The following is a 19,259-nucleotide window of genomic DNA, read 5'->3' on the forward strand; positions in this document are numbered from 1 at the left end:
GCTCAAGTAATAAATGTGACTATAAAACTGATTTATATTTTGTATATATTAGAATTCAGCTACAGTTTTATGTATCACTTTTTATAGCCATAGATAAAACTTTGATATTTAATCTAATGTTTAATTTTAAACAAAAGACTCTAGTATGAAGCGAAAATAACAACATCACTTATTTCTTATATTGGTGAGGAAAAAAAATGAAAACATTAACGTTTTAAGTGAAAAGAGATCTTTTTTGTTCTTAATTTTGAAAACTGAAACCCACTCGGTACACAATATACTGCTTTGTATCAATAATTTCATACAAGCAATAAATGAATTTTTAATGGCACACGATGAGTTCCAACAACTTTTATCACATAAGTAAACTTATTTACGATACCGATATCGAATATGAATTTTTGCAGCAAAAAAACTTAAAACAATATAATCGATCACGAGATATTACAAAGAATCAATGACAAATGTTTTAGGGATTTTAACAAATTAGCCAAATTTAATAAGAATTGATTTTGTGCATTCACTTTAAATAATAAAAGCCGAATATTCCACCAATTCCAATCAATTTCAACGAATTAAATCCACAACATAATTTACTGTAGCCATTTAGTAAAAAAAAACATAAATGGCCTTTCGAAATAATTAAATGCAATGTTCATTTTTCTATTTTAACGAACATAATCAGTGAAATCATTTTGAAAAAGTGGTAACGACCATTATCAATAATACTGGACTACTTACAAATATGTTTAAAGTTGATGATAATGTTAAACGCTCTCCGGTAGGAAAAATACACTATCTGAATAGAGAATGAAATTTATTGCTCTTGAGATGTGGATTTAGTAAATGTAAATGAAACCAAATTATTTAATGTGGATCACGAGTATTTTGAGATCACAAATTATGAGAATTTGCTATGATTTTTTTTTAATTTGTAACTTCACAAAAATTAAATACATATTCCGGATTTTTCGTAAATATTTTGGTTCATCTTATTACACTTATTTGGGAATTATTATTTACTTACAAAAGTGCACGAATCTCTGAAGATGTGGAATTTTTTTATACAAATATTAAAAATGTTTATCAAAGCAAAAAAAAGTATACACTCTCATCTGATTAGAAAGTGAAGTCCGTCCATTCCTTTTATACTTTTTGAGAACTGCATTCAGAGCACGAAATCGTTACTCACGAGTTATGAGTCACGACAGCTAATTAATTTCTTCTTTTATACATTTTTCATGCGATGTGTGGCCAATCAAATAAGTTTTAATTTTTTTTTGTTCATAAAAAATGTCAATTTAATTTTCGGTTCAACTAAAATTAAAATTCAAAAGTATAAAAAAAATTCTTCAACAATTTCAATTTTTTCCAATAAAATATGTATCACAATAATGATGTTCCCATTCATACGAATCCATTCGTCTAATTTTAAGAAAGCTTTGGTCGATGTTGCCATCTTTGGTGTTCCATTTAGTGGTCAAAAACACATCGTCCCTTGTATAAATCGTTAATTTCCTGGCTCCTGTCAACTCAGCTCGTTCTTTGTTTAGCTTCGCTATGTCCAACATGGCACCGTTGAAGCTCTTTCTATCTCTTGGTATCACTTTCATTTTTTTCAATGTCGGTGACAGACGAATGAATGGCACAATATCATCAATGCTTGCATCCTTCACATAAAGGCGTTCCAATGTCGCCAAACTCCTTGCCAAATGCTCTATGTCAACAGCGTACAATCGATCCAAAATGATTAGTTCTTTCAAATTGCTAAAAATCGATAAATTGAATCCCGTTGAAAACCATTGAATACACAGTAAATCCAGACCATCAACCGAAGCCAATTGAGTACAGCGATGAGCGTCAATGGATTTTATATAAATAAAAACCCTCTTATAGAACCCCTTTTTGTACAGTTGATTCAACAAGCACCAAATCGACTCAATGTTATTTCCGTAACACTCAAACTCCTTAATTTCAAATGTGTCCAATGTTGCGGTTGAATTTAGAAACGTATCTTTATTATGCCATAGCATTTGTGGCGTAGTCGAAAAACGCTGTACATTTGCATTACGTGTAAAAAAATTATTCAATCCATTGGCGTGAAATGGTACTATTGGTGTTATTTCCAAGTGCAAAAGATTTGGATAGTCATTCAATAGCCATGTGTAGTGATGGTCATCAAATGATGTTCGTTGTAAATATAACCGCTTCAAGTTCGTACAAAACTTCAGAGCCAATTCGTGAAAATCGCCTGAAATACGGACATTTTGTGATTGAATTGTTTCTATTTGTGGATGGAATATGTTTTTGATGAAATTGTGTTCAATAGATAGATGGCCATCGATAAAACATATATGAATGGTTGATACACAATCTTTGGTGCGCGAACAAAGGTAGTATAGTGAATGGATGATTGGGCCACGAATTGAAAGGATCGGCATGTATTGTAGAAAATTCGATGTTTGAATGGATTTGTTAATACGCCCATTTTTATCCACAAAACATGTATGGATTCTATCGAGCTCGCATACATTTTTCACAGCCGAGTAATTTTCCATAAAATATTCACCGGCCACTTTGTGCATTTGCTTGCATGTTTTACCGAACGAATGCAAGTCTTTCAGGCCCAAATATTCAAATATTTCGAAAAAACAGTCGACATGAAGACTAAAAATGGCCGGTAACAACGATGGTTCAATCGGAGATGGTTGTTTTTCGATAGATTGAGCGGCAAGAGACATTTGATTCAGACTTAGATCCAATTGAGATAACTGATTCACTTTAATGCTGCACGGCGTAGCTGTACTACACTCTTTGTGGCTCATTTTTAGTCGTCCGATCGAAGTATTTTGATTTTCCTAAATCCACAGTTTGTCCTGAAAAGTTGGAAAATATACAGAAAATATTTGATGTGAAATGAGATAAAGGAAAAGTTAAAAAAAACCTGTGAGACTGTTGATATGTATTTTATTTATTGATAACACACTAGAATGACAGATGACATTTTATGTCACTTTTGATTTGTCTATTTAGATAGTTGACACCCATCTGTGTGTTCGTATCGACTGTCTAATAACTTGTTTGAAAGAATAGACAAATGCCGTCTTTTGACACTCTTCGTTCTGTATTTGAAAATATTAATCTAAATATATGTGAAAAGTAAATAAAATCCGACGAATACAATTATATCTAACTTAAGCTAAATATCGACTAAAAATTAAAATCTTTTACATACAGTATTTTGTTAAAAAAAATAGAGATTTTTTTGTCATTGTTTGAATTTGGTAAAAATGATATAATTTTTCCGGAATTACTTGGAAAATTCAATCGACTTAAAACGATTGCAAGTCGAAAACATAAAATGAACTATTTTGGGATATTTTTTGTAACAGGAATGCTTTTGAACGTTCAACTGAAAAATAGGGATCCCATTGATACGAATCAGCTCGTCGCAACTCTATTACGCTCAAGTCAGTGTCACCGTTTCTTGCCGACCATTTCGTTTTCAAGTATAGATCCTCGCTTACATGAATGATCACTTTTTGTGCTCCCGGCAGTCTGGCACGCTCTGCGTTCAATTTCACCAAATTAAAAGTTTTGCAATCTACATTCTCAAACAATTGATTCATTTGGCATTTCTGCAACAAATTGATTTTCTTCAATATTGTCGATCGACGAATAAATGGTATAATATCATTAATGGTTCCTTCAATGCAAAGACGTTCAAGTTTCACAAGACCACGGGCTAAAATGTCCATATCGATGTTATTCGATGTTTTAATCCTTAATTCCCTTAGATTGGTGAGTTGAGCTAAACCATTGCAAATACTCACATCAATAAATGTGAAAAACTGCAATGACTCAAGACCTTTGACCGCACCCAATTCCATGCTGAGACCCTTATCAATGTCATTATCGATACAATAATACAGACGTTTATAAAAACCTTGATTGTACAGTTGGTTTAATAACTTCCAAAACAATGTACCGCTTTCCGGACTGTTGTTTCTATTAAAGACATTATTTTCTTTAATTTCCAATATGTCCAATTTTGCGTCAAAATTTAAAAACATTAGACGATTGTTCCATAAGAAATGTTCACTAGTCGAAAATCTTTGAACGCTTTTATTAAGCATGAAAAATATGTTCAGTTCAAAAACATGTGCATCATCTGATGACGGTATAAATTCCAGATGCTCAAGAGTAGGATATTCGTATTGCAACCAAGTGTATCTACTTTCTTCTGGGTAAATTGAAGTATTCCGTTGAACATACAATCGTTTTAAATTTGTACAGTGTTTCAATATCAAGTCATAAAAGTCATCAACAGCACAGCGATTGAATTGGAACGTTTCCACACGGTCCAAGATTCGTTTGAATCGTTTAATTTTATTCTGATCTAATCGTAAATCGTAGAGATGAATGCGATTTATTGCATTGCATTTGTTGATATCCAAGTTGTAATGGAACTGGTCGATAGAAATGCTTGGCACAAATTGATTGAATGCCCACGTTGCAATCCAATTTGTATGAATTCCATTGATACACCATGAATGATTGGCACTTGAGTAATTCTGGTTGAAATATGTACCGGCCACCTTTTGCATTCTCGTACACGTTTGACCGAATGAATGTAAATCCGTCAATGACAAATAGTCGAATATTGTTTCAAGACAATCGATATTCAATTTGAATAATTTCGGTGAATTTTCGCCATACGATGAACCAGCAACCGGTTGCATAAATTCTCTAAAATCACGCGATTGACTCATTTCTTCCTATGAGTGACGAAACAGTTCTTCTGAATTACTGATGGAAAAGAACACAAAATAAATTATTATAAATTTTGAATAAAAATTCTTGAAAATACCTGAGCTTGGCTGCCGAAGAATGTCTTTATATTGTTATTAATTTTAAAAATTAATTTTATAAAAAACCTATTTCACAATTGATGAAATAATCATGACATTTCTAATCTGATCTACCGGCTACATGACACTGTCAAAACACGAACAACCGATACACGCATACATAGATACGTATTTGACATAAGCCTTTGGTTAGGCAAACTCGAAATTTAGAAAGAAGTTGAAATGTCCATTCCACGATATTCAAATCGATTCCAATTTGAATGAGTGTCTATTGTCTAATATGAACGGAAAATGTCAAATCCATTCATTTCTACCTGCTTTCTGGATAAATGACAGTTTTATTACTTTTTGCGGGTTTTTTGTTGTTCAATTCGATTTGCTTACCTGTTAAACCACACATCTCGATTGTTAAAGCGCGACATTTTGTGTGATCTTTTAATTTAAATTTTTACATTTGATGTCATGCTTCATAAGTGATCACAACCAAGCGAAACAATTTATAGAAAAAACTAAAGTTAAATGAAATCAAACCGAATTTTTAAGGATCATTGATCACCAACGACATACACAAAGCAAAACAAGTATAATGTAGTTTATATACGAGAATATACCTCAACGTCAAATTTTCTTTCATATTTTTTCCAGAGTTGTTGAGTGAGACCTAAATAAATAAGCAAAATCTAACTTTGGTCAGAGTAAATTTTCTTGTGTCGATCAAAATTCAAGGTCAGATATTTTATAGGTTGAAGAATAAGAAGAGGAAGAAGAAGAAAAAAAATGATAATAAAAATATACTTTTTTTTATTTCAGAGAGAATATTTAATTTGGTTTTGTGAATAAATTTCGATCAATAATCATGTCATCCAAATCGTACGATTACGCGATCAATGGTATTTTAACAACTGGTAAAACACTATATTTGAACGAGAAGTTTTCCGATTTTAGCTTTATTTGCAAATCAGCCGATGGATTGGATGAAATTATTCCGGTTCACAAATCCTTTTTGGCGAGCGTAAGCGATGTGTTCGATGTGATGTTCAGTGATACATGGAAAGGAAAAGTGAACGTTGTGATTCCTGATGCAACGGCCGCTGAATTCAGGGAATTTTTACAATTCTTCTACTTGGAACGGGCAAAATTAACAACGGACAACATCGAAAGAGTCATGTATCTCGGAAACAAATACATTGTGCCCGAATGTATGAATGCGTGTGTAAAATTTCTGCATCGAATTCTTACCGAAGACAATATTTGTTTTGGCTACAGTCTTGCCATTCTCTACAATCAAAACGAGTTGAAACGATTCTGTGAACTGATAATCGCCAGCAAAACAAGAGCAGTTTTTTCATCGGCCAGTTTTCTGGAATGCAGCAAAGATGCGCTAGAGCATATTTTGAAAATGGATTCACTATCTTGTTCCGAAGTAGATGTATTTGAAGCATGTATGGAATGGGTAAAAAGCTAGGGGCAATTCATTTAAAGATTCTTTTTCGATTATTTGTCGATTATTTTTGATTAATTCTATTCTTTTCTTTTGTGATTCTCCCCTAGGTAAAAAGTGCTTGTGGATTGGAACTGGAAGAATTGACAAGAGAAATCATTCAAACGTATCTTGGTGATTTGATTTACGAAATTCGCTTCAAATCAATAAAACCACAGCAATTTGGCTATCTTGCTTCAATCTATGGCCGTTTATTCTCATCAGATGAGTACAGAGAAATTGTTCAATTGACTGCATTATCGCACTTTGAACCGAATGCATTCAAACAAACACTGAGAACATCATTTAAAAAATTTCAGTTCAATGAAAGCGAAAAAATTGTATGCGACCGCCTTATGGCGTTAAACTTTTCAACGAGCCCATATTACATCAAAAATATTGAGAAGACTGTATTTTCGGTGAACCAACCGATGGTGTTGCAGCAAATTGTATGCAGCCAAGTATGTGAATACAAGTCAAATGATTACTTTCCCATAGACGGCTTGTCGACTGAAATAAAAATCGTTCAAGTTAGCGAATCGGAATCTTCTGACGAAGAAATCATTCTTCATGATAAGAAATTTCACTTGAAATCTGAACTTACATATATAAATTTTTCGAAGACAAAACTTGTTAGACCGGGCTTTATGTATGAAATTCAACTAAAACAAACACCACCGCCAAACTACTGCACCGGCAACATTCTCAAGACCGAAGTTCAATTGGAATCGAATATTTTGATACAGTTTTATCGCGATCCGATCGGAGAAAGGGATAAAGTCGCTAGAGGGATTGTACACAAGATTGCATTTTATCGAGTTTAATAATGCTAAACGTGTATTCTTCATTAGGATTACAAACGACATTTATGTTGTTTTTATCGCAAATTCTGACTCCTGAAGTTTTGAAGTGCCAATGCAAACGTCAATTGTGAAAATTCAAAAATGTTAACATTTAAGTTTTTTTGTTTGTTTAACAAATCCGCTTTTCTCACACGTATACATTGTTTTTCGCTACTGCTTATTTGATGTTTTTTCTAATTTTTTGAATTTTTTTTTAAGTGTAACAGCGTGTTTCGTTGATGATGGCTGCACAGTAATGCGACCGAAATGCATTCAGTATAATAAAAGTTCTGACAATCAATCAACAAATCGTTGGGTTTTGTATTTTGTTTTTGTTAAAATTTTATATGATTTTTGAAATTTTTTAGTTACCCATAATCTAGACCACCATAGTTGAATTTTCAACAGATTTACAGTTGAGAAAAATTCAAAAAATTAAGTTCAAATATTGATTTTATTTCATTTTTGAATCATTTTTTTTTCAACACATAAATTGTAAGCCGATAATATGAAATAGACCCGCATAATTGCTCTCATTAAACATTTTTGACTTGTTCACTTATATTCTAATCTATTTGGAAATCGCAGAGATTAATGCAACTATTTGAATTGTCGAATTGGTCGACTGATTTAGATAATGACGGAATATTGAAATTGTTTGTATCCCCATTTTCGGACTTTATTTTGTTTTGAAGATAGCTCGTTATCAGTTTTAAATACGATGGAACCCAAGTTTTCGAACGACTCCTCTTGCAACTTTATCAATTTTCATGTATGAATCATGATGAAACTGTACGTTAATGTTCGAATCGAGTTGAACTTTCAACTTCAGGATGTCACCAGTGCTACAATTTGGTGGTGGACTTTGTTTCAGCTGAATTTCATACAAAAAACCCGGTCTCACAAGGATCGGCTTCGTCAAAGTTATATTTCTTGCACAAAAATTAGTCAGATGATAATTTCCACGATGAAGAACGACTTTGTCGCCATCAGGAGCCGCTACAGAAACTTGAATGATTTCCAATTCAGTTTGCAGATCCTCAACAGGATAGTATTGATTCGATGCATAAATGCTTATTATGCTGCATTCAATCTGTTTCAACAGCATCGGATGATTGATGGAAAATTGGGTCTTTTCAACACTTTTGATGTAATACGGAGTCCGTGCATAATCGAGTGACAATAAGCGATCGCATTTGATCATTTCCGAAAAAGGCAGATTTTCAAACGGAATTCTATGATTTTGGTTGAAAATGGTTGGATTAAAATTATATTGTTTCGCAATCGATTGAACAATTTCTCTGTATTCATCTGCTAAAAATAAGCCACCGTACATATTGTTTCGAATGAGATCGGCAAACTGATGTAATGTCATCGAGTTGAAGCGAATTTTGAAAAATAATTCACCGAGGTGAACTTGAATGATTTCTCTTGTCAATTTATTTTTACTGACATTTTTTACCTAGGGGAGAATCATAAAAGAAAAGAATAGAATTAATTTAAAATAATCGACAAATAATCGAAAAAGAATCAATAACAATTATTAAATAATAGAAAGGCAATTTTTAAGTGAATTGCCCCTATCTTTTTACCCATCTCATGCATGCCTTAAACACTTCCGCTTCGGAACAAGACAACGATTCCATTTCCAAAATATTGCCAAGCGTCTCTTTTTTGCATGTGAGAAAACTGGCCGATGAAAAAACCTTTTCTGTATTGATCGCGATCACTATTTTGCAAAATCGTTGCAAAGCAATTTGATCATAAGAAATGGCAAGATCGTAGCCCCAACAAATATTGTCTTCGGTCAGATTTCGTTGCAGAAATTTTACACACGCATTCATACATTCTGGCACATTGTATTCCTTTCCGAAGCACATGACTTTTTTAATGTTGTCCATTGTTAATGTTGCCCGTTCCAAGTAAAAGAATTGTAAAAATTCCCTGAATTCAGCGGCTGTTGCGTCAGGAATCACAACGTCCACTTTCCCTTTCCAAGAATCACTGAACAAATTATCAAACTTATTGCTTACGGCTGCCAAAAAGGATTTGTGAACCGGAATAATTTCATCACATCTATCGGATGAGTTGAAAATAAAGCGAAGATCGGAAAACTTCTCGTTCAAATATAATGTTTTACCAATTGATAAAATGCCATTGGTCGCGTAATCGTTCGATATGCTTGACATGACTGATGAAAATGGTTTTCAAAAACACTATTTTTCTGAAATTAGAGAAAAATTAATGAATATTCACACTCCTTTTTTGGAGAATAGGACATATCAAAATTCTTTATTCCAAAATTCAAAAAACAACAATTCTGTTAACATCAGACGCTGAGATTTGTAATTGTAAATGCTCACTTAATAATTTAATAAAAATACAAACAAACCTGATGTAAAAAATGTTGAAGAAAACAAAAAAAGAACGACTGCTTCATAAAATCGGCTCATGTAACTGTGGATTTTTCATCCGAATGTATCAAATACAATGATCAATGTAAGTCGTATTAGTATGTCATACTACTAGACAGTGTCTAATAGAAATCTCAGTGTATTGTTTATACTGAGCCTATGTAATCGTCCAATTGATAACAACAAATGAATCGTCCGAAAGTTTTAGGACTTGATTAATATTCTTACTTTGTTCCTCTAATCTATCACACGCCACGAACGTGTAATCAAAATATGGGCGGAAAAATGTAAATATAAGATGTTATTTCGTTCAATCCAAAGTAGAAAAAAGCGCTCAACAATCGACCAAGATGGTTTTCGTTTAATTTTTATCATTCAAAGTGGATCCAAAGTGAATGTTGTGCATTTCTTAAATTCGACATCGCTTACGCTTGCCAAAAAAGATTTTTCGTCCGAAGGATCGTTATCATTCGAATAGAATCAATATACAGGGTGTCTCATATAAGTGAACCTCTACTGAGGGTATAAATTTCATTTTTCTCTTTTGTTGGTATAGTTTTCAAAAATCTACTCCGATAGAAATTCGTAGAAATTTATTTCCTAAATCGGAGCAGATTTTTAAAAATTATACCAACAGAAGAAAAAATCGGAATTTATGCCCTCAGTAGTGGCCCATTTATATGAGACACCCTGTATATATTCTATGTATGTCGTTTTGATATAAACAAAGTATAAATCGCAAAAAATCTAGTTTATTGTTTATACTGTGTCCGTGTAATCGTCCACTAATACTAAATATATTTTCATACTGTGTGAGTATTTGATGTTTTTATACTAAAACGATTGAATGCCGGCTACACACAATATTGTGTATTGTGTATATTTGTATTAAACAATAACAAATAAATTCTCCGAAAATTTTTGACAGCTACAATCAATTGAATGAAATTTCTACAGATTAGCAAATGAAATTACAATCAAGTGACATTTAAATAATAATTTTGTGATTTAAAAAAATCTTATCTTCGATCATTTTAAAAATATATTTAAATTCGATAGAATTCAAGATATCGAATCAATCCTCTTGCAACGCCATCAATGCCAACGATCGAATCGCCATAAAACTGTGCAGTAAAGTCCGATTCCATTTGAACCTCAGTCTTCAGCATAGTGCCAGTGCAGCAATTCGGTGATGGTGTTTGTTCCATTTGAATTTCATACGTAATTCCGGGTCTGATTAGGATTGGCGTGGGCAATTTTATTTTCGATGTATTCAAAGATTGCAGACGAATATCTTCAGTATAAAAAACAATTTTCCCATTGTATGGAGAATATTGAGTGATTTCAACAATTTTCATTTTAGCTGATAGACTATCTATAGGATAGTAGTCATTGTTTCTATATTCGGCTATTTGGCTGCACACGATTAGGTGCAACAACATCGGTTGGTTGACGGTGAATGTGGTCTTTTCGATGCTTTGGAGGTAATAAGGAATACGTGAAAACTCGTTTGGAAATGAGCGGTCACATTCGATCCTTCCCATTTCACAAAACTGAAGACTTTCAAATGGAATTCGGTAATTTTGGCTGAATCTGGATCGTTCAAAAGAATATGATTTCGAAATCAATAGAATAATTTCTCTGTAATCATCTGCTGAGAATAAACCGCCATACGATGGAATGAGAGTTGCAAATTGTTGTAGTGTCATCGATTTGAAGCGAATTTCGTAAATCAAATCACCAAGATACGTTTGAATGATTTCTCTTGTCAGTTCGGCCGCCCCACTAGTCCTTTTTACCCATTCCATACATGTTTCAAATACTTCCACTTCAGAACAAGACAATGGGTCAATTTTTAAAATGTGACCAAGTGCTTCTTCGTTGCATTCCAGAAAACTGACCGATGAAAAAACTGCTCTTGTTTTGCTGGCGATTATCAGTTCACAGAATCGTTTCAAATCATTTTGATTGTAGAGAATGGCAAGACTGTAGCCCCAACAAATATTGTCTTCGGTAAGAATTCGATGAAGAAATTTTACACACGCATTCATACATTCTGACACATTGTATTTGTCTCCGAGATACATGACTCTTTCGATGTTGTCCGTTGTTAATGTTGCACGTCTTAAGTAAAAGAATTGTAAAAATTCCTTGAATTCAGCGGATGTTGCATCAGGAATCACAACGGCCACATTCCCTTTCCATGTATCACTGAACATCACATCGAACACATCGCTTACGCTCGCCAAAAAGGATTTGTGAACCGGAATAATTTCATCCAATCCATCGGCTGATTTGCAAATAAAGTTAAAATCGGAAAACTTCTCGTTCAAATATAAATTTTCACGCGTTGATGAAATGCCATTGATCGCGTAATTGAAGGATGTGCTTGACATGACCGCCGACATTGGTTGCAACAACACTCTTATTCTGGAGAAATGGGGATTATAATACGCCTCAACCGGTTTTTACTTTCAAATTCCCGCCAACACCAAACTAATTTGCTTATATTGAAGTTTAACAACGTTGGAATTAAGCTTTCACCAAATAATTTACCGAAAATCTGTGACTTGAAAAATATTGAACAAAATCTAAACGTCTGCTTCACACAAATGTTCCGCGCATCAAATTGAATGCGAGTATTAAAATAAAGAGTCTTACGGGAGTAAGACGAACTTTTCCGCACGGTGGTAGTTGCGTATTTTATTAAGAAAGTTCAAAATAACATTTGTTCGATTTTTCAAACCATTCAAGCGGCGTAAAGGTTTTTAATTTAATAGCAGAAGTACTCGCAAAAGATTTTTCACACTTTCATGTTGAACCCATTTGTACGACATTTGAAAGTATTCTATTTTCTTATAAAACACTATAAAAAACATGTCTGACGTTAATTTTGCCATAAAAATTATTTTTGAAACACTTTTCATAACAAAAGTCACAAAAAATTTGGATTTTTGTATGGGAGCCATGACTGTATTCTACCTTAATGGCGTAAAACTTTGTACAGGTTATTTTTTTCACAAAAAAATAACATTCGGAGGGTTTGGAGAAATTTCAACCAAAATTAAGAGTACCTCCCATACAAAATATTCGTTTTTGAGCCAATAATTGGAAATTTTGTATGGGAGGTACCCCTAATTTTAATTGAAATATCTTCAAACTTTTGGAATGTTATTTTTTTGTGTAAAAAATAGACTGTGCAAAGTTTCACGTAATTAAGGTAGCATACAGGCATGGCTTCCATACAAAAATTCAATTTTTTTGTGATTTTTTTAAGGAAACTGTATCAAAAATTGATTGTATCTCAAAACTAACGTCGATTTCGGTTTTCTCGTGCCAAAAAACCCCCCAATACATATTTTTGAGTGTTTAAGTCCACATTAAGTATGACTTCTGGACGAAAATTCGCGAAAATTGGACTCTTTTTCATAGGTATCACTACAGGCATGACATTTTTTTCCATCAACCAAAGTCGCTCAAAAGCTAATGATTTCTATTCCTCGGGACCCCCAATCATCCTGTAAAGTCAGATTTTGAATTAAGTTTCTACGATGAGCGCAATCTTGCTAACAAATTTTGCGTACGACGTACAACGTACGACGTACAGATTAACATAAACCATGCTCAAAACGGCCTGATTCGGGTTCTCTGACCTCAGAAACGTCCAGAAAACATGTTTCTGAAGTTTTCAAAATTTTGACCGATTACAATACTTTTCACCTTACACTATGTGTGCGGAAAAGTAAAATTCTGTACGATTTGATGTTAGTTCCGTTTCTGTCGAAACTCATCATATATAACGTTATCATATATTATGAAAGACGTCTATGACAAAGCGGCATATATGCATAAGCATGCTTGTCATTATCAGTGGATTCTACCGAAACAGCTACATTTTATTAGTCGAATTATTTTCACAGTTTCGTATAAAAGACTATTTACATCTGCTATTACATCTGTATTTGCATTTATATTTCAACCTTGAACTTGACAAAAAACCAAACAAAATGTAACAAAAAAAACGTTCAATTTGTAATTTCAAACTTTATTGATCCGATTGCATTTTAAGTCTAGTAAGAGAAATTACATTAATCCATCCATTTGTGTTTTGATTAGCGGGCGTCGAACACAATCACTGAAAAAAAAACATTAAACCGTATATATACAAAAAAAGTTATGTTTCTGCATTTAAAAAAGGAATAAAGTATTTGTCCTCAACTATTCCTGCATATACTTACATCGCTTTGTACGTTTTTTGTACATGATCCGATAACCACATTCACGGCACCGAATTGCATCTTTTGGTCGCATCTCGTTTTCGCAGTGACATTCTGGCAACAACAAAAAACAGCATTGGCATTGAAAAATACAAATCGATTAAAAGATACAGATACAGATACGAGGGTTGCTCCATAATTTTTTTTAAAAACATATATAACACAGTTGTTTTTTGTCGAAAATGGTTTTATTGTTTTTCAAAATATTCCCCGAGATGATCGATACACTTTTGCATTCGATGAAACCATTTGTCATAGCATTCGTGCCACTCCGAAAGTGATATCTCCAAAACGTGTGTTTTGAACGCTTCAACTGCTTCTTCTGGTGTCGAAAATCGTTGACCACGTAGTTTTTTCTTCACGCTTGGGAACAAAAAAAAGTCATTGGGTGCCAGGTCAGGACTGTACGGTGGATGACCCATCAGTTCGATGTTTTGACCGGTCAAAAATCGAGTAGTTTGAAAAGATGTGTGAGAGCTCGCATTATCGTGATGAAGAATTATTTTGCGACGGTGGTTGTTTTTTCTTATTTCACCAAACACTTCGGGCAAACAAATGGTGGTATACCAATCAGAATTGACGGTCTTACGATCCTCTAGTGGAACGGTTGCCACATGACCACTTCTCCCGAAAAAACAGGCGACCATTCGCTTCGAAGTGCTTCTTGCTCGAACAACTTTCGTTGGGTTATCTTTATTTTGGAAGACCCATACAGTCGACTGCTGTTTCGTTTCGGGCTCATAGGCATATATCCACGATTCGTCACCAGTGACGATTTTATTAACGTCTTTTGAAGCACCACGATTGAATTTCTTGAGCATTTCTTTACACCAACTCACACGAGCCATTTTTTGTTCATCGGTCAATTTATGTGGGATCCAACGAGAGCAAATCTTTTTTACAGCTAAATGTTCATGCAAAATTGTATGTATGCTGTGGGATGAAATGCCCAAAGATGCCTCAATCTCACGGTAGGTCACATGACGATCTTCCATAATCAGTTTTCTGACAGCATCGATGTTTTGTGGCACAACAGCTGATTTTGGACGACCTGTATGAAACTCGTCTTTGAGCGAACTACGACCGCAACGGAATTCTCGGTACCAGTTATAAATTGTCTGAAGGGTTGGTGCTTCATTGCCAAAGGCCAAATGAAGTCGATCGAAACACTGTTGTTGAGATAATTTACTTCGAAAATCGTAGTAAATCATTTTACGAAAATCTTCACGTGTAAAATTCATTTTTTTGTTGAGTCGCAGTTTACCAGTCACTGTAAACAATACAAATAGCGTTCGTACGACAAAAGGTTCAGGGCACGAATACATACCAAAACATCAAACTTTACGAATATGACAATGGTTTACATCGGGCAACACTATAAGTACCATTTTAAAAAAAATTATGGAGCAACCTACGTAGTTTAAAACAATTCAGAAAACATTCGTATGCTAATTACACCAATGTTTGTGTAAAACAATTTCATTAAATTATGATTTGTAAAATCTTACCGCCACAAACGTAAACCATGGCTGTTTTGAGTACTGTATCCTTGGAGCTCGGTTCAGACATCGTTAATTAATATAAAATCGAAATTAAATTAGAAAAATCACAAATTTCAAGCACCGGGACGTTGTGAATCCGAATAAATCACACAATTTGACAAAATAGAATTTTGACACCTTACCTTTATACAGTAGCACGTCAAATCTTAATTCACTGAATATCCGTTTGTCGCCACACCAGAAGAAACAATTCAACAAGTTGCACACATATAACTAGAGCTCACTAATACAATCATAATGAAAAGCAGACAACACACATTCAAGTGTAAACAATAACAAACCAACAGCGTAGTCGACATTGGAGCGAAAATTCAAACATAAAATGGAATTTCGTTTGAGTAAAATTCGCAGACGTTCTACAAAAAACCGAATGAGAAAATAAAATTGCAAGTTAAAAAAAATGTGCCTCAAAATGATTTCTTTTCTCTTAAAAATGGTTTTGCTTTATTCAGTACTATTTCTTTCTTTTATAAATTGTTTAAAAAATGAAATTGATATCATTGGAATGATTTTCAAACCAAAAACTTATTATATATTTAATTGCGTTTGATGACAAAGACTCGTTTAGTTGGTAATATTTAAAATCGATAGAATTCAAGTTTGCGAATCATTCCTCTGGCGACAATATCATTTCCCACGATCGGATCGCGATGAAACTGTACAATGATGTTCGATTCCATTTGAACCTCGGTCTTTAGAATGTTTCCTGTGCAGAAGTTCTGTGTTGGTGTTTGTTTCATTTGAATTTCATACATGACTCCCGGCCTAATAAGAATTGGCTTCGACAAAGTCATATAAGTGAGTTCCGATTTCAAGTACGTATTCCCTTCATACAGACTAAGTTCTACGTTAGAAGTTGCTGATTTTGTCAATTGTACGATTTTTATTTCGGTCGACAATTTGACGATGGCACAGTATTCATTCGATTTAAATTCGCCCACTTGGCTGAACTCGATTTGCCTTAGAAGCAGTGGTTCATTGACGGAAAAAACGGTCGTTTCAATACTTTTGATACAATATGGACTCCGTGAAAAGTCCAATGCGACCAGTCGATCACATTCTATCTTTTCCATGTCATCGAAATAAAGATTTGTAGTTCGAGGTGTTTGTTTGAAGATATTTGGCTTGAAATGTTGAATCGCTGTCGATTGAGTGATATCACTGTATTCTTCAACCGAAAATATGCGGCCATATGATGGAACAAGTCTGGCAAACTGTTGTGGTGTCATCGATTTGAAGGAAAACTCGTAAAATAAATGGCCGAGACACTTTTGAACAATGGCTCTTGTCAGTTCAGTCGCTCCACTAGTACTTTTCACCCATTCCATGCACGCTCGAAAGACTTTTGATTCCGAACAAGTCAGTGTGTCCATTCGCAAAATGTGGCCCAGCACGTCTTTGTCGCATTGCAAAAAACTGGCCGATGAAAAGACCGCTTTCGTATTGATGGCAATCATCAGCTCACAGAATCGTTTTAAATCGCTTTGATTGTAGAGAATGGCAAGCCAGAAGCCACAGCAATAGTTGTCGTCGGTAAGAGTTTGGCGCAGAAATTTTACACATGCATTAATACATTCGGTGACGTTGTATTTGTCTCCAAGGTACATAACCTTGGCTATGTTGTCCATTGTCAATTTTACCCGTCCCAAGTAGAAGAATTGTAAAAATTCCTTGAATTCGGCGGCTGTGGCATCGGGAAGCACAACATCGACTTTCTCCTTCCATCCATGGAACATTGCTCGGAAAACATCGCTGATACCGGCCAAGAGCAATTTGTGCACCGGAATGCGCTCATCGGACCCATCGGATGACTTACAAATGAAGTGGAAATCGGCCATTATTTCACTCAAATACAAATCTTGGCCGGTTAATAAAATACCTTTGATCGCATATTCGAGAGTTTTGGTTGACATGGCTAATGGATTGCCGAAATTCGTTCACGGAATCAAGATGCCGAATTAAAACCAAATCTCGTTGATATCAACGAGCCACTGAAATAGAGGAGGAACTAATGATGAATCACATAGTTTTATTTCCTTTCTCGAAATTCTTACCTTAAAATTTTCGGTGACACCAGACAAACTTGCTTCGATTGGCTTTCGTGACGATGGAACGCTCACTCAATAAATCTTAGAAAATATAAAAAATTACGATGAAAAAGTTAAACAAAATATGAAAGTGAATTGCTTGAAATGTACTTGTGTTTATCGAGCTGTAATATGATCATTGATCATTTAAAACGTTTCTTTGATCCGCTTTTGTTTTGTTCTTTTGGGTGATAGTTATTTCTAAAAAAAATCTCTGGTTGCGATTACAAACGTAATTAGAGCGCCAAAAATGCAATAAAAAATCTCAACCAAACAATCACAGTAGAAAGATACAGACTGAATCATACATCAATAACAAACGCAATAATATTTTAAATGTCATTGTGGGAGAAGGCAAAATCTGTACACAAATACTTTTGACAGTTCCACTCAATTCGTTAGACAACCGATATTTATTTCAAATTTGAATTGGACATTCGTTGGAATGTTTCAAATTTATTTTATTTTCATTTTTTAAGAATTTGGTTTCAACTGTTTCAACGATTGATTTTTTTTTTGTAAATTTTTTAGACATTTTTTTCAATTTGACTTTGGTTGTGCACGCGATGTACATTGGCGGTTTTATTTAAAAAATGTTTTTCTTTATGAAATTTGTAAATGATCTATGGCAAATTGGTAATGACATAGTTTGAAATTATTTTTCTCTTTCCCTCTATATGTGTGCATTGTATACTCCTTTTTCTATTGATGATGCCATAAAGCCGGAAATTACTATCAACAAAACTAACGATCATTTGAATTTTGACTATTCAAACCACGTACTGTCAACATAAGTCGATTGTCTGATATGCACTTGAAATGTCAAAAATTCTGCTGAACAAATGACGTTTGAAACTATTTTGCGGTCTTTTTGGTTAAATGTGATGAAATTCAATTTTCTAACTGTATTTTTTAAACAAATTATATAATAATATAGAATAATAAGCATTCTTCGCAATTCATTCGAAAAAAAACGAAGAAATTTATGAAAAACGAAAGAGAAATCAAATCAAGAAGATCATATTACAAGAAGAGACACGAAGCAAAACAAGTACGATTTAAGCAGCGAAATTTTATTTACTTTTCAACATTTTTCAATTAACTAAGTTTTTTCATATTTTCTCAGTCACATCAGCGACATTTAATCTGAAACAGTTTGGTATCACAGTAACAATTGTTTATCGAATGTAAGAAATTAAGATTAGGAAGAATAAGAAGAAGAAGAAGAAATGAGTCACAAACTGCGTGATTATTTAATGTTTTGTTTTCTCTTTTATTTCAGATAACCTCGTCCTTTCAGCGAGAGAACAATTAATTTGGTTTCAATAAAAGGAATTTCGAACGTCATGTCAAGCACATTGAACGACTACGCTATTAAGGGTATTTTATCAGTTGGTGAACAATTATATTTAAACAAAGATACGGCCGATTTCCATTTTATTTGTAAGTCAGCCGACGGAAAAGATGAACGCATTCCCGTCCACAAATTGCTTCTCGGCAGCGTTAGCGATGTTTTTCGAGCGATGTTCAGTGATTCATGGAAAGAAAAAATCGACGTTGTAATTCCCGACGCTAACGCCACGGAATTTAAGGAATTTTTGCAATTCTTTTATTTGGGACGGGCAAAATTAACGATGGACAATATTGCCAAGGTGATGTATCTTGGCGATAAATACAACGTAACTGAATGTATGGATACATGCGCGATGTTTCTTCGAGGAACTCT

At 33.9% G+C, this 19,259-nt stretch overlaps 7 protein-coding genes across 8 annotated transcripts; 2 read left to right on the forward strand and 5 right to left on the reverse strand.

Annotated features, from left to right (window-relative positions):
• Positions 1-1,316: 1,316 nt before the first annotated feature.
• LOC116351453 lies at positions 1,317-3,147 on the reverse strand. Its single transcript, XM_031783553.1, has 2 exons — positions 2,945-3,147; positions 1,317-2,876 (listed from the first exon to the last, which is right to left on the reverse strand). Exon 2 carries the CDS (start codon positions 2,823-2,825, stop codon positions 1,362-1,364), a length of 1,464 nt encoding a protein of 487 aa, XP_031639413.1. The 5' UTR covers positions 2,826-2,876; positions 2,945-3,147; the 3' UTR covers positions 1,317-1,361.
• Positions 3,148-3,276: 129 nt separating this feature from the next.
• Positions 3,277-4,963, reverse strand: LOC116351454. The gene is made up of 2 exons (XM_031783554.1): positions 4,871-4,963; positions 3,277-4,809 (listed from the first exon to the last, which is right to left on the reverse strand). Exon 2 carries the CDS (start codon positions 4,770-4,772, stop codon positions 3,333-3,335), a length of 1,440 nt encoding a protein of 479 aa, XP_031639414.1. The 5' UTR covers positions 4,773-4,809; positions 4,871-4,963; the 3' UTR covers positions 3,277-3,332.
• A 300-nt stretch (positions 4,964-5,263) lies between these two features.
• LOC116351456 (BTB/POZ domain-containing protein 3-like) lies at positions 5,264-7,339 on the forward strand. The gene is made up of 4 exons (XM_031783556.1): positions 5,264-5,452; positions 5,517-5,597; positions 5,682-6,324; positions 6,423-7,339. The coding sequence occupies exons 3-4, from the start codon at positions 5,728-5,730 to the stop codon at positions 7,173-7,175; spliced, it is 1,350 nt and encodes a 449-aa protein (XP_031639416.1). The 5' UTR covers positions 5,264-5,452; positions 5,517-5,597; positions 5,682-5,727; the 3' UTR covers positions 7,176-7,339.
• A 361-nt stretch (positions 7,340-7,700) lies between these two features.
• LOC116351457 (BTB/POZ domain-containing protein 2-like) lies at positions 7,701-9,674 on the reverse strand. Of its 2 annotated transcripts, XM_031783558.1 has the most exons (4): positions 9,586-9,674; positions 8,786-9,417; positions 8,528-8,655; positions 7,701-8,428 (listed from the first exon to the last, which is right to left on the reverse strand). In XM_031783558.1, exons 2-4 carry the CDS (start codon positions 9,380-9,382, stop codon positions 7,906-7,908), a joined length of 1,248 nt encoding a protein of 415 aa, XP_031639418.1. In that variant the 5' UTR covers positions 9,383-9,417; positions 9,586-9,674; the 3' UTR covers positions 7,701-7,905. The 2 variants fall into 2 exon arrangements, with proteins under 2 accessions (XP_031639418.1, XP_031639417.1); XM_031783557.1 differs by having other exon boundaries at positions 7,701-8,655.
• Positions 9,675-13,631: 3,957 nt separating this feature from the next.
• Positions 13,632-15,521, reverse strand: LOC116351459 (DNA-directed RNA polymerases I, II, and III subunit RPABC4-like). The gene is made up of 3 exons (XM_031783559.1): positions 15,393-15,521; positions 13,846-13,938; positions 13,632-13,742 (listed from the first exon to the last, which is right to left on the reverse strand). Exons 1-3 carry the CDS (start codon positions 15,451-15,453, stop codon positions 13,720-13,722), a joined length of 177 nt encoding a protein of 58 aa, XP_031639419.1. The 5' UTR covers positions 15,454-15,521; the 3' UTR covers positions 13,632-13,719.
• A 372-nt stretch (positions 15,522-15,893) lies between these two features.
• On the reverse strand, positions 15,894-17,822 carry LOC116351455 (BTB/POZ domain-containing protein 3-like). The gene is made up of 3 exons (XM_031783555.1): positions 17,645-17,822; positions 17,501-17,575; positions 15,894-17,437 (listed from the first exon to the last, which is right to left on the reverse strand). Exon 3 carries the CDS (start codon positions 17,357-17,359, stop codon positions 16,025-16,027), a length of 1,335 nt encoding a protein of 444 aa, XP_031639415.1. The 5' UTR covers positions 17,360-17,437; positions 17,501-17,575; positions 17,645-17,822; the 3' UTR covers positions 15,894-16,024.
• Positions 17,823-18,879: 1,057 nt separating this feature from the next.
• On the forward strand, positions 18,880-19,212 carry LOC116351460 (BTB/POZ domain-containing protein 6-like; the record flags this gene model as incomplete). The annotated part of the gene is made up of 1 exon (XM_031783560.1): positions 18,880-19,212. A coding segment is annotated over exon 1 (333 nt), but the record flags the coding sequence as incomplete, so codon positions are not given.
• Positions 19,213-19,259: the final 47 nt, after the last annotated feature.

Source organism: Contarinia nasturtii, unplaced genomic scaffold (assembly GCF_009176525.2).
Source record: "Contarinia nasturtii isolate CC-2019 unplaced genomic scaffold, AAFC_CNas_1.1 Cnas_scaffold_5500, whole genome shotgun sequence".
In the NCBI taxonomy this organism is placed as follows: Eukaryota; Metazoa; Arthropoda; class Insecta; order Diptera; family Cecidomyiidae; genus Contarinia; species Contarinia nasturtii.